Genomic DNA, 13,199 nt, shown 5'->3' with positions numbered 1-13,199 from the left:
TTTTGGGTTGTCATGTTGTCTTCTGTATTCTTGTTTCTTGAATTGTTGCATTTGTTTTTATGCATTTTTGGTGTTACATTATTTTTTTTTTTTTTCCCTGTGATGGCTTTTATCTTTGAACCATGCCTCTGTGGTTCATTGGAGTGTCTGCTCTTGCAGTGAATCCCAATAGGTGTGGTCTAGATGTGGCCAGGGAGCTCTTTCAGTGCTTCAGGGTGAGGGGAGTGTCTATGGTGACACCCAAGTTGCTTGTGGTAAATCTCCTGTTTTGAGCATGGATCCTGCAGCAGTGACCCTCTCCAGGGAATCAGGGAGCCCCGAGCATGTGGAACTGCCCACAGTGACTGCCCAAAGTCCTGGCTACCTCCTGCACTCTCCCATGCAGCTGCAATATTTTCACCAACTCGGCACACAAGCCACCCACAGTCACGAGTGCCCAGTCCCCTCGGAATTCTCCCAGCCAGACTCAAGCTTCTCCTCTTGGCTGGTTGCTGGTCATGCTGACACGAGCTGGTACAGCTGTTGCGTATGTCCAAAATGGTACCTACCCTCTCTCTGCTAGTTACAGGATGCTGGTGCTAGGTGGTCAGGGAGAGATAAACATGTCCCCTTTATTTTTCTCTTTCGGTTGGCAAGTACACTGTCCCCCACAGGGGTCCAAGCCGAACTCTAGCCAGGCTCTTCCTGCAGCTTTATAGCCAGTGGCTTGGGCTGCTGCAGTCTGTTCTCACCTCACTTCAAAGCTGATTATGAGGCTCTCTGCTGCTGGGGTCCTGAATTGTGTGCATCCACACCCTCCACATAGGTTCACAGTGTCTCTCTAATTTGTGTAGTTTCTTTTGCTGTTTTCACCCTAACTCTGAAACTTATATCATGTTTTAATCGTTTTCTTTTTAAACTAGGTGATAACTTTTTTTCCTCCACCTTTTTATGGGTGCCTAAAAATTATCCCTTTACATTACACAAACATGTATGTATGTGCACACACATGGACAACAAACAGATGCGGATTGCTATAATTTTGACATTTCAACTGTTAAGTCATATGTGATGTCATGAGAATTTAAATGCTCTATGTCATGATTATGTGATAAACATGAAGTATTGTGAAAGACTTTCAAAATAATTTTGGAGAATTTATTTTTACTATCAGATATTTATTCTTTTATGAGTTAAGTTCTTTCATGTAAGTCTAATTTGATTTTATTTACTAAGTTTTATTACATAGATTGTAACAATTGCATGGAGCAGTACAGCATTAGGAATATTAATTTTTTAATTGTTTTAAGCAGTAAAATTTCACAGAGGAAATTCATTTTTATCATTAGTTTAACACTAGATATTTTTGTGGTTTTTCTTTTAGAGAACCAGAGGACGAAAACGAAGCTTCATTCCTGAGGAGGAAAAACATGAGGTTGGAATAAGTTAAGCACTCTTGACACAGTCTAAAGTTTGAGAAACTGTCTTGCTTAAAATTATTTGCTTCCCTTATATCCTGATTTACTTTTGTTTTGATTTTTTCCTCACTTGTGTGGCAGGAAAGAGTTCCCAGAGAAAGAAGACAAAGACAATCTGTATTACAAAAGAAGCCCAAGGCTGAAGATTTAAGAACTGAATGTGCGACTTGCAAGGGAACTGGGGACAATGAAAATCTTGTCAGGTAAGTTGGTTTCTGAGACTTGACTTTAGGGGGATTAAAGTTCCATGTTCATCATTTTCTCATCATAGATAAAATGAAAAAAAAATATATAGTGTAGAAGCTGTTCTTAAAATCTTGTTTAATAAATAGGAGTAGTCCTTCAGAGATAGATTTCATCCACTTATTAACCTGCCACACATAATTATGTTATAGATATAGATGTAAATAAGGTTAATAATCTGGTTTTGAACATAAGATAATTTTCTCTAACAAAAGAAGTTGACAGTATTGCTCTATATATAGAGGCCACAATAATAATTTCCTCTAAACACTTTGTACTTGGATTATTATGAGATTATATTAATCTCATAAAACAATAGTTACTCATCTCTGTAGGCATACTATAAAAAAGTTGAAGTTTATTAACAATGATGGGACTGATATTGCAAAAGCTTCAGTACCACTTCTTTATTGCTTATCAGAACAAATGTGTTAAATGCTTCTCTCTTATGAAATAAAGAAAGGTGAAAAGATGGCCTAGGTAGAGTTTGGTTTTTGTTTTATTTTTTCTTTCTTTGGTTTATTTTGGTACTTTAAAATAAATCAAACATACTTCTTATCTGGAATCTCATCTGATTCTACACAGTGGTTATCCCTGAGGGTCCAGAGACTGTTAATTTTGTCATTTGCTTCTTTTGCTGGAATGAGGAAATTGCCTGGAGCACTGGATGAGATTGGGGAATGAGTGGGTGAACAGAAACAGCTTATTTAAAAGATACATCAGTTTTTCAAAGGACAGTTGCGCAATGGAGTGTGGGAGGGGAGTGCTTTCTGTTTCTTTCGGATGTTGTCATTTGATAAAGCTCTATTAAATTAACTGAAGACACACAGAAATGAAACATTTCAAGAGTAATAAACTTAATGTTGATAAAATAAATATACTAGTATGCTATAACATTTTAAATATTTACTTCCAAAATTATGATGTTTATTTTGCTATTAATAATAAGAATTCTGTTTATCTTAATTCATCAGATAAAGGTGTGCAGTTTTAAATTTTATGAGTTTTTAAATACTATCTTTGAGGAAGTTAGGAGAAAATAAAAATTCTAATCAAGATAAAGTGCTTCAACAAAGTCAATAAAGTCTGTATTATTTAGCCAGTGTTTTTTTGAGGTAATTTATGTAGAATGTTGTAGGTCCTATCTTGAATTAAATTTATTTAAACAGGGTAAGGAAATACCAGCTTCAAGAATCACACAAAAACAATTCTGTTTATGGTGTCATTTTTTGATATCAAAATAAAACACCAAATACTAGCATAAGTACAAAGACCAACAAAAATAAACAAAAGAAAAAAACTATCTTGCATAATGAACAAAAATTCTATTTAGAGAAATTCCTTCGGGTTTGGGAATGGAGTTGAGGAACACAATTAATTTGCAATTATTGTTAAAAGCCTAAGACCTGGTGATGTTCTTTTAAATTATTTGTGCCTGTTTTAATTTTTATTTTGAGATACTAGATTGATTCAGGTCTTTTTGCTATAAAATCTACATATTCCTACCATCATTTTTTCCCCCCATTTATTTGAAATAACCTAGGAAATGAATAATTTATACCTCAAAAATCACCTTATAGTAGTGTATTTGCAATACATTATATTTTAATTGTCTTAAAAAATAGGTACCATCTTCTAATCTGTATAAGATTTCTGAATAGTAGCCTTTCTTATTGATTACATTAGTTTCTTTATAAAATTTTCACTCTTAATTACATGATTAACCATATGCCAGTGTCTTCCAGAATATAAAGATTTTATATTCTCCCAGAAATTATGAATATACAAAGTCCCTTCCCTTGGTTTTGCCTTAAGAACATAATATCACAGATTTTTCTGAAAATGTTTAAAGAGGTAATGAAAAAGGAATTAAATAATTTTATTGACATTTTTGAGGACATGTTAAGCTGGAAAAATAATTCCAGAAAATGTTTTATGGTTATAATGATGTCTCTTTTTTAAGAAAAATATATACAGTTAGTTTAAGCACTGTTGCTCTTGGATTAAATAAGCAGTTTATTTTATGTAGAATTTCATGTGTTTAATAAAAATAGCCTTTTAGGTTAATATTTGTTCTTTCCTAACATCTCATTTATTTGATAATTAACACCATTATTGTTTGAAAATCCCCCATCCACATGTCCACATGTTTATGATTACATTGCATTCTCAGTATTATGTACAAATGTGAATTTTTTTAAACTTTTACTTTAAGATACTTTAAATGAAGCTTTTTTTTTTAAGATATATTTAAGTGCTTGGTCAGAGATACATTATACCAGTTGTGTATCATTATTAGTTAAGCATTTTGGGTCATACTTAGTAATCTTTTGCTGAACATACTGTAATTATTTTTCCTGTTTCTTTGAACTGAGGTACACAATGCATTAGAACCTGCTCTTTGGCAGATCTGATTTTGAAACCACACTTCTCTATGTAATTCAGGCTGCATGGAAATTCCTTTTTTATTTCCCTTGCTTTTTCAGTTATTCTAAGTATATGTTAATTTACATGTTTTTAAAATGTCTTTGGGAACTTGCATGCATTTAACCAATAAAATGTAATTAATGAGTCCCAACTTTTTTTTTTTTTTTTCTTAGTAAGTTTTTTTTCAGGTCTGTGGCAAGTAATTAAGCATTTCTTTGCCTCAGTTTTTCCCCTCTGTTGTATGTTACTACATTCATACTGTGCTCAGTTAGGTTTAAATACTTGCTGAGTAATGGTAAAATCCTTTCTAGGTAAGTCAGTAGGACAGCAGGATCACTTAGCAACCCAAAAGATACATATATGTGAGTTAAAATAAAGAACACAGTTGATAAATATTTTTAATAAATACTTAATTTTTAGCTCTCAGAAAATATGTCTCCTGTTTCTGTATATAATTATTTTAGGATATTGGGGACAATTCTAAGAAGTTTGAATTTGTCAGTTCACATTCTCTAAAATGATTAGACTAAATTGTTTCTCCTAGAAATGTGAAAATTATCAAAGTCTTAAAAAGAAAGGTAGTTTATAGTATATTTCCTTTTGTCATCTACTTTATAAGTTAAAAAGTACCTTAGAAGTTCTAATGGAAATGCATATTACAGTATGTTATTCAGTAAAATTTAAATGCTGAAGCCCAAATTGAAACTCTGTTTTGGAATTGTGATGTCGTTTTAGCGATATAACTGATTGTGGTAAGTGTTTTTGGTTGGAGGTAGTTATGTTGCCTTCTTGGTAATAACTTTATTTTTTTTCCATGGTTCCAGGCATATTTAATCCTCAGTAACTGCTTAAAATGTGAATTATGATAAATGAATGATGGTGAATGAATTCCAAATAAGGAATGTTTTTCCTTTTAGTGAATTAATAAAAACTTTGATTATAATTTAATCCTAGAGCAAATTGAGTCACCAAATATAAAATAAATGTTGGAGGAAGATGTTCAAAAGGCTTATAAAAGAGGATTGCTTTTAGTAACTAAAATATAATGGATAAATTGTTTCTTTTTTATCCTACGTATTAGATAAGGAAATGGGAACGATAGATTTGAGATTAGTTGTTGCATATCTATAAAATCAGAAATGAAATCCTTCCTCTCCTTCAATATATTTGTTCTTCAAAATGATCGATTTTAGAAGTAGATGAGCTACTTTTCTCCCTCAGTCTTTTTTAAGCAGTCAAATTAGTAATAAGACGAAACTTTTAAACCTCAAATATTATCTTAATTTTGTAAACTCAGTGTGACACGTTTTATTATTTAATGAGATAGGAGAGAGAAAAATGTTTCCTAAGTCTGAGAACCTTCTAATTCATGAATCCTCATAAGTGGAATTCTTTACTTTATGTTGTTGTGGTCATTATTCAGAATGAGCATTGGAGGTGGAAAAGATCTACGAAGCTTTTTTTCTTTTACAGCTAATTCCACATTTTTAAGTGCTTGCTAGATCTTCTCTTTATTTGAGTAAATGGAAAATTACATGGGTTTTGAACCATTTTGTTTACAAGGTTAGAATGTCAATTCAGTTGTTGAAAATATTGTTAGCATTCTTATTTATTTCTCATTTTTTTAAAATTTATGTTCATTTATTCAAAAGGCAAAGAAACAGAGAGAGTGAAAGTCAGACAAACAGAAATCTTCCATCTACTTGTCCACTCCCCAAATATGCATAACAACAAGGGCTGGGTCAGGCTGAAGCCAAGAGACCAGAACTTGATTGAGGTCTCCTGCATGGGTGGCAGAGACTCAAAACCATGAGCTGTCACCTGCTGCCTCCCAGTGTGAGCAGTAGCAGAAAGCTGGGATTTGTAGCAGAGCTGGGACTTAAACTCAGGTAATCCAGTAAGGGATGTGAGCATCCCTTCTGGTGTCTTAACCTTTGTACCAAATACTCACCCCTTATTTCACATTTTATTTCATTTTTTTCTTATTTGAGAAGCAGAGAGACAGAAAGAGAGCTCTCAGCCATTGGTTTACTCCCCAAATGCTTGCAATGGCTGGGGCTAGATAGATGCTGGAGACAGGAGCTGTGATTTCTGGTCTCCCACTTACTTGAACCATCACCACTGCCTCCCAGGGTCTGCACTGGTGGGCAGCTGCCGCCAGGAATCAAATCTAGGCACTCTGATGTGCAAGTGGGCATCTTAACCTCTGGGATTAATGACCTTTCCATATGTCACATTTTTAACATATGGTTTCTGAATACTTCACCTTCAAACTAAATGATCGCAAGAATTAATATATATTAGGTTTTATTTCAAATGTTAATCTGTGATTATTCTGATTTTTAAATTTTTAGTTAATTCATCTTTTTAAACTAGCTTGGAGCCCTATAACTTTCCTAGGTCACAATTGTGGGAGTTTTCTCCCTGAGATTTGGTTAGACTAAGAGTAAAACTAAAAATTGATTAGAACTTAGAACTGTTTCCCTAGAACTGATTAGATTATTTTAAATTTGTTTAAAGTGCAACCTTATTTTGTCTCTTAAGAATTGTTATGATTACATTTGGTAGATTTCTTAAATTTATTTATTTTACTTTGACAGTAGACTTGCTTGAAAATTATCAAGGTCTTAATTTACTGAGTTTATTTTATTTTTTGAATGGTACTTACTTTTTAATTTAAAAAAATTTTTTTTATTAATATAAAGAGAACAGATTTCATAGGTACAGTTCTAAGAAGATAACCATACATACTTTTCTTATCCTTTCCATGCCTCAATTTCCCTCCTTCTTTCTTTCCTTTTTTTCTTTAATTTTTGCAATGACATACATTATTATTATTATTATTTTAGATTTATTTTATATATTTTAAAGAGTTACAGAGAGAGGTAGAGAGAGAAGTCTTTCATTCTGCTGGTTCACTCCCCAAATGACTCCAACAGCCAGAGCCAAGCTGATCTGAAGCCAGGAGCCTGGAATTTCTTCTGGGTCTCCCATGTGGGTGCAGGGGCCCAAGGACCTGAGCCATCTTCTACTGCTTTCCCAGGCCATAGCAGAGAGCCAGATTGGAAGTGGAGCACCCGGGACTTGAACCAGTGTCCATATGGGATGCCGGCACTGCAGGTGGTAGCTTTACCTGCTATACCACAGGACTGGCCCCACAATGACATACTTGAAATCCACACTATAATCACAGACTTAATTCACCACTACCTTACCCATAATATTCTACAAGTAAAAAGTAGGAAGACCATAGTTTCACAGGAGTGTAGATAAGGGCTAAAAACAATAGTCATATCACAAGATGTCTGTTTCAATCCTATACATCTATTTTAATATTTATATTAACTGCCACATATCAGAGAAAATATGATGTATATCTTTTTGGAACTGGCTTATTTCAGTAAGTATAATGGTTTCCAATAGTATCCATTTCTTGCCAAAAACAGTTACTTCCTTTTTTTTTATGGCTGAATAGTATTCCATAGTGTATTTATAACTCATTTTCTTTATCCAGTCATCAGTTGATAGGCATCTGGATTGATTACATATCTTACCTATTGTGTATTGACTTGAAATAAACAGGGGGGTACATATGCTGATTTCATTTCCTTTGGGTAAATTCCCAGGAGTGGGATGGCTGGGTCCTATGGTAGATCTATTTTCAAGTTTCTGAGGAATCTTCATACTGTCTTTCAAACTTTCAAAATGGTTATACTAGTTTACATTCCCACTGGTAATGTAATAATGTATTAGGGTACCTTTTTTTCCACATCCTCACCATATTTGTTTTTTGATTTTTGCATGATAGACTTTTTTTTTTTTTTTTTTTTTTTTACAGGCAGAGTGGACAGTGAGAGAGAGAGAGACAGAGAGAAAGGTCTTCTTTTTGCCATTGGTTCATCCTCCAATGGCTGCCGCGGCTGGTGCACTGTGGCCTGCGCATCACGCTGATCCGAAGCCAGGAGCCAGGTGCTTCTCCTGGTCTCCCATGGGGTGCAGGGCCCAAGCACTTGGGTCATCCTCCACTGCACTCTTGGGCCACAGCAGAGAGCTGGCCTGGAAGAGGGGCAACCAGGACAGAATCTGGCGCCCTGACCAGGACTGGAACACTGTGTGCCGGCGCCACAGGCGGAGGATTAGCCTATTGAGCTGCGGCGCCGGCCCATGATAGCCATTCTAATTGCAGTGAATTGAAACCTCATTATGATTTTTATTTGTATTTCCCTGATGGCTAGTGATCCTGAGCATTTTTGCATTTGTCTCTTGGCCATTTGAATTTCATCATTTCATCCTTTGAAAATGCCTGTTCATGTCTTTGCCCATTTTAACTGTTTTGTTGTTGTAGAGTTTCTTGAGCTCTATTTGGTCCTAATTTAATTTTTTATCAATTGAATAGTTCGCAAATTTTTTCTTTGCAAACTTTGTAATATATATATATATATTCTTTGCAGATATATATCTTTGTAATACAGAAGCTTCTTAGCTTGATATAGTTCCATTTTTCTATTTTTGCTTTTATTGGTTGTACTGCAGAGGTCTTTTCCAAGAAGTCTTTGCCTCTGCCAATGTCATGCAATGTTTCCCTCTTGCAATTTGATGGTATTGTTAGGTAGGAAGTCAGATATGAGCTTATGTGTGTGTGACAAAGGCTTAAAGAGTTGACATCTAGGTCCAGCATATGCATCTCAAAGTCATCCCAATAACCTTCCAGGGGCAGCCTAGTATTTGCATCCTGCCCTGCCCCTTCTACCTGATAACCTGCCAGGTGGGGATCCCCACCCCTTCTGCCTGATAATCTTCCAGATGCAGCCCAGTATCTTCACTTTAAATGCATGCAGCCCCTTCTACCCAATAACCATCCTTCCTCTCAGTCAGGGCAATGCCAGCCAGGCTTCCCCCTGTCTGATAACTTCAGGGGAAAAACTCAGGAAAGTCTTTTGTTTCAGGAGAAGAATATGTGGGAAAACAAGGTCCATCCCCTTAAAAACCCCTGGCCTCAACCAGACTGCGTGCTCAGCCCTCTGCCTCTATGCTGAGCTGCCTGCCTGGCCTGGTCAGGTGTACTCTCTCTACTCAACCATGTAACCCTCTCCCCCAGTCTGAGCGACTGGGCACACTCTCTCAGGTTCTGTCTGGAGAGGTGCCCATCCGTTCTTATGGATGTCCCTGCTCTAATAAACCTTGCTATTTGCTTTCCACTTACTCTATCTCACACCTGAATTCTTTTTTGCACGAAGACAAGGACCCTGCCATTCACCGGTAACAGTATCAGCTTGTAGAATTAGATCTTTGGTTCTTTTTGAGTTGATTTTTGTATAAGGTGTAAGGTGTCTTGTTTCATGCTTCTGCAGATGGAGATCCAATTTCACCAGCATCATTTTCTGAAGAGACTCCTTTTTCCATGGATTGGTTTTTGCTTGTTTGTCAAAGATTAGTAGATTGTAGATACGTGGACTAATTTCTGGGGTTTCTATTCTGTTCCTTGTCTACCAACAATTTCTAAGATAAGGGTTTTTCTTGGTTTTGTTTATTGATTAGTATTTTGATTAGTCATTGATTAGTATTTGATATTTATATTTGATAGTCATTGATTAGTATTTTGCAATTGTTACTATTTTTTAAAGATTGTTTCCAGAGCTTAGATTCCTATTATTTCTTTTGTTAAGCAGAATGAAATATATTCCTTTATGCCATCCTGAAAATTACACCTTATTCTTCAGATTTGACTGCTGTTATCTCTGGTATATATTTAGCAGGGTTTTTCTTCTTGAAATTATCTTGAAAATGGTAAGGGTGAAATGGCAGTGATGAAGAGACCTTAGTTCTTTGTTTCACATGGGAGTATAATTTCCAAGCATACAACGCAGAGAGAAAGACAAGGTGTATTTAAGTCGGAAACCTCCTGGTGGAGTGGCCAGGAGCAAAGCTCCTGGAGAGGCCACGCCCAAAGGGACTGGTGGTAGTGGGTTTTTAAGCACAATTTTGGAAGAAAAAAATAAAACCACAAAACTATTAGTTATAAGGTGATGGGAGAAAACTCATCAAAGACCTGATTTGTAATCTTGCTTGCCAAGTCTGACTTGCTCCTAATAAAACAAAAGCACCATCTGGAAGCTAGAATCACCACTCCCTTGCTATTCTCATGATAAGACTGTAAGCTCCCAAGGGGTGGGGTAGGCGTTTTTGTTGTGCAAGAAGCAGCTTTTGGGGAGAAAAGCACTGGAATTTAGCACTTTGATTTTCCTATAGATAACTTTTTTGGGGAAGCAAGCATTTTGCACCTTTCACCCTCTCTCATCTGATTCCTAGCAAAATCATGATCATTCTTTTACTCAGTATAGCTTCTTTTTTTTTTTTTTAAAGATTCATTTATTTGCAAGTCAGAGTTACACAGAGAGAGGAGAGAGAGAGAGAGAGAAAGAGAGAGACACAGAGAGAGAGTGAGAGAGGTCTTCCATCTGATGGTTTACTCCCCAATTAGCCACAATGGCTGGAGCTGCACCAATCCAAAGCCAAGAGCCAGGAGCTTCTTCTGGGTCTCCCACGCAGGTGAAGGGGCTCAAGGACTCAGCTCATCTTCTACTGCTTTCCCAGGCCATAGCAGAGAGGTAGATTGGAAGAGGAGCAGCCGGGTCTCAAACCAGTGTCTATATGGGATGCTGGCACTTCAGGCCAGGGCATTAACCTGCTGCGCTGCAGCACCGGCCACCTTAGTATAGCTTCTATGTCCTTGACCCAAGACACTAAAACAAAGATGCCTTCCACAGTGGCTAGGGGCTTGCACATTTCATATGAACTTGCATTAAGAAATCTTTGGCAAGGTATTTAATCTCACTAATTTTCATGTTAAATTAATATAAAAGATTAAGATAAAGAGGTATGTCAGGGTATCTGAAGAGATATAACACTCATAATTCATAGGCAAAGATGTTTATCACTTAACTCTTAGGGTTAACATCAAAAGGGAAGAAAATTCTGCATTTTAAATCCAGATAATGAAGTATTATGAATCATTTGAAAACTTAAGCAAGCAAAATAACAGAATTATGACCAGTTTGAAACTTTTTTATATTTTTAATTGTTTTTGAGTTTTTACATGTGCTTTATATTTAAGATAACCATTATAGAAGCAGTTGCATTCCAAATAATTGATAGTTACCATACAATAGCATCATTTAATAGTTAAGTAAGATTAAAACAGTAAAGTTAGATTTTCCAATTTCTGCTACAATCTGAAATATTAAATATAATTATTTAAAAATAATATTTACTGATTTTTATTTTCTTAATCAAGTGGTTGTTTCTCAAGTTTTTTTATATCTTTAGAAAAAGAAATTACATTATGGAATATCCTCTAGTTTTAAAAGTTTATTATTTCTTTTAAAAATATGTCCATTTAGTTATATTAATTTTTGAAATGCTACATTTGTAATCGAATCATCTTAGTAATAGAAGTAAAACCAATAAAACTAATCATACTTAATATGTGAGTAATGCTAGACTATATAAGTTTATCAGCTTGAGCAGCAATAGAGGTATTTTTGCTACTTCTTTCTAAATCAAAGGTGAGTAGAAAAACATGAGCCAATGTTACAGCTATGTAAGCTTCTATAAAACATTATCCTTCCTGATTTTTTGTAAGATTATTTAACTTAAATGTAAAGTTACTCAGAGAGAAGGAGAGATGGAGAGAGAGAGATCTTCCATCCACTCATTCACTCCCCAAATTGCCACAACGGCCAGGGCTGGACCAGGCCAAATCCAGGAGCCAGAAACTCTATCTAGGTCTCCCATGTGGGTGGCAGGGGTCCAAGCACTTGGGTCATATTCCACTGCCTTCCCAGGTACATTAACAGGGAGTTGGATTGGAAATGAATTAGCCAGGACTCAAAATGGCATTCACATGGGTTGCTGGTATTACAGGCGACATCTTAGCACGCCATGCCTCAACTCTGACACTCTTGCTATTTTGTAAAAATAGGTATTTTGATAAACTACAATCTTAGCCATCTAGATCTAAACAACAGAAAGTTAAAAGAATAAAAATCCTGGTTGTTTGGCCAGTTTTGTGATGTAGTGGATTAAGCTGCTGCCTGTGACCCTGGCATCACATATTGCAGCCAGTTAAGAGTTCTGGCTGCCCCACTTCTGATCCAACTCCCTGCTAATGGACATGGGAAAGCAGTGAAAGGCCAATGTCCTGGAGCCCCTGCCACCCATCTGGGAGAGTAGGATGAAGCTCTGGCTTTGGACTGGACCAGCCTCGTCTGTTGCCAGCATCTGGGGAGTGAACCAGTGGATGGAAGATCTCTATGTCTCCCTTTCTCTGTAACACTGCCTTTCAAATAAATTTTTTAAATCTAGACTATGTACACTATGTAGAAGCAGCAGTGTAACTTCCCTAAGGTTGTGAACTCTGAAGTAATGATGAAATAACAAAACATGCATAAGCAGTTTCATGGAAATATTGCTTCTATTTATTTTAATTTATGAGTTATCATATTCAACATGACTCTTTTATGTCTTAGGCAAATGTATTTAACTATTTTATTATGGTTAAAATACACAGAACATGATTTCAAAATTGCCAACCCAAACTGCTGCAAAAGGTGTTATCTACTAAGTTCAATTGTTTTTGGCTTTTTTGTGTATATGTTAACAGTTACATACAGTGAAATCCTCAACTGAATAAATCAGTGAATTTTGACAAAAGCATTTTACACTTAAGACCCCTATTCTCATAAAGATACAGAACATTTTCATACTTCCAAAATTTCAGAGCAACCACTCTTCTGTTTTGTTAACTGGATACAAGTTTTTTCCCTTCTAGAGTTTCATTTAAGTGACATTTTTGTCTTTATTTAATTTTAACCATTTTTAATCAGTGTGTAAAGAGACTCTCACTGTGGTTTAATTTGTATTATTTAACTGTATCTGATAAGTAACTACAGTTTTCATGGACTCACTGGTTGATTTTATCTCTTCCTGTGTGAACTACTTTTAAATATAGGTTATTTGTTTAATATTGAGTTGAAGAAGTTAGTTTTTTTGTAATGTGAAAAAAATCCCAGT

At 35.6% G+C, this 13,199-nt stretch overlaps 1 protein-coding gene across 13 annotated transcripts in view; it reads left to right on the top strand.

Moving 5' to 3' along the window:
- PHF14 (PHD finger protein 14) overlaps positions 1 to 13,199 on the top strand; it is a 184,190-nt gene that overhangs the window by 89,384 nt on the left and 81,607 nt on the right. For 12 of the 13 annotated variants that reach the window (XR_007922235.2, XR_007922234.2, XM_051852938.2 and 9 more), the window contains exons 15-16: positions 1,364 to 1,414; positions 1,539 to 1,660. Coding sequence is in view for 11 of the 13 variants with exons in the window: in XM_051852938.2 (XP_051708898.1) it covers positions 1,364 to 1,414; positions 1,539 to 1,660 (173 nt within the window). In the remaining 2 variants the exon portion in view is untranslated. Of the gene's footprint in view, positions 1 to 1,363; positions 1,415 to 1,538; positions 1,661 to 2,285; positions 3,768 to 13,199 lie in introns of those variants that run through there. The other variant, XM_051852944.2, reaches the window with a different exon arrangement.

Source organism: Oryctolagus cuniculus, chromosome 16 (genome assembly GCF_964237555.1).
Source record: "Oryctolagus cuniculus chromosome 16, mOryCun1.1, whole genome shotgun sequence".
In the NCBI taxonomy this organism is placed as follows: domain Eukaryota; kingdom Metazoa; phylum Chordata; class Mammalia; order Lagomorpha; family Leporidae; genus Oryctolagus; species Oryctolagus cuniculus.
The sequence above is the reverse complement of the archived record's forward strand: the minus strand, read 5'-3'. Positions and strand labels throughout refer to the sequence as shown.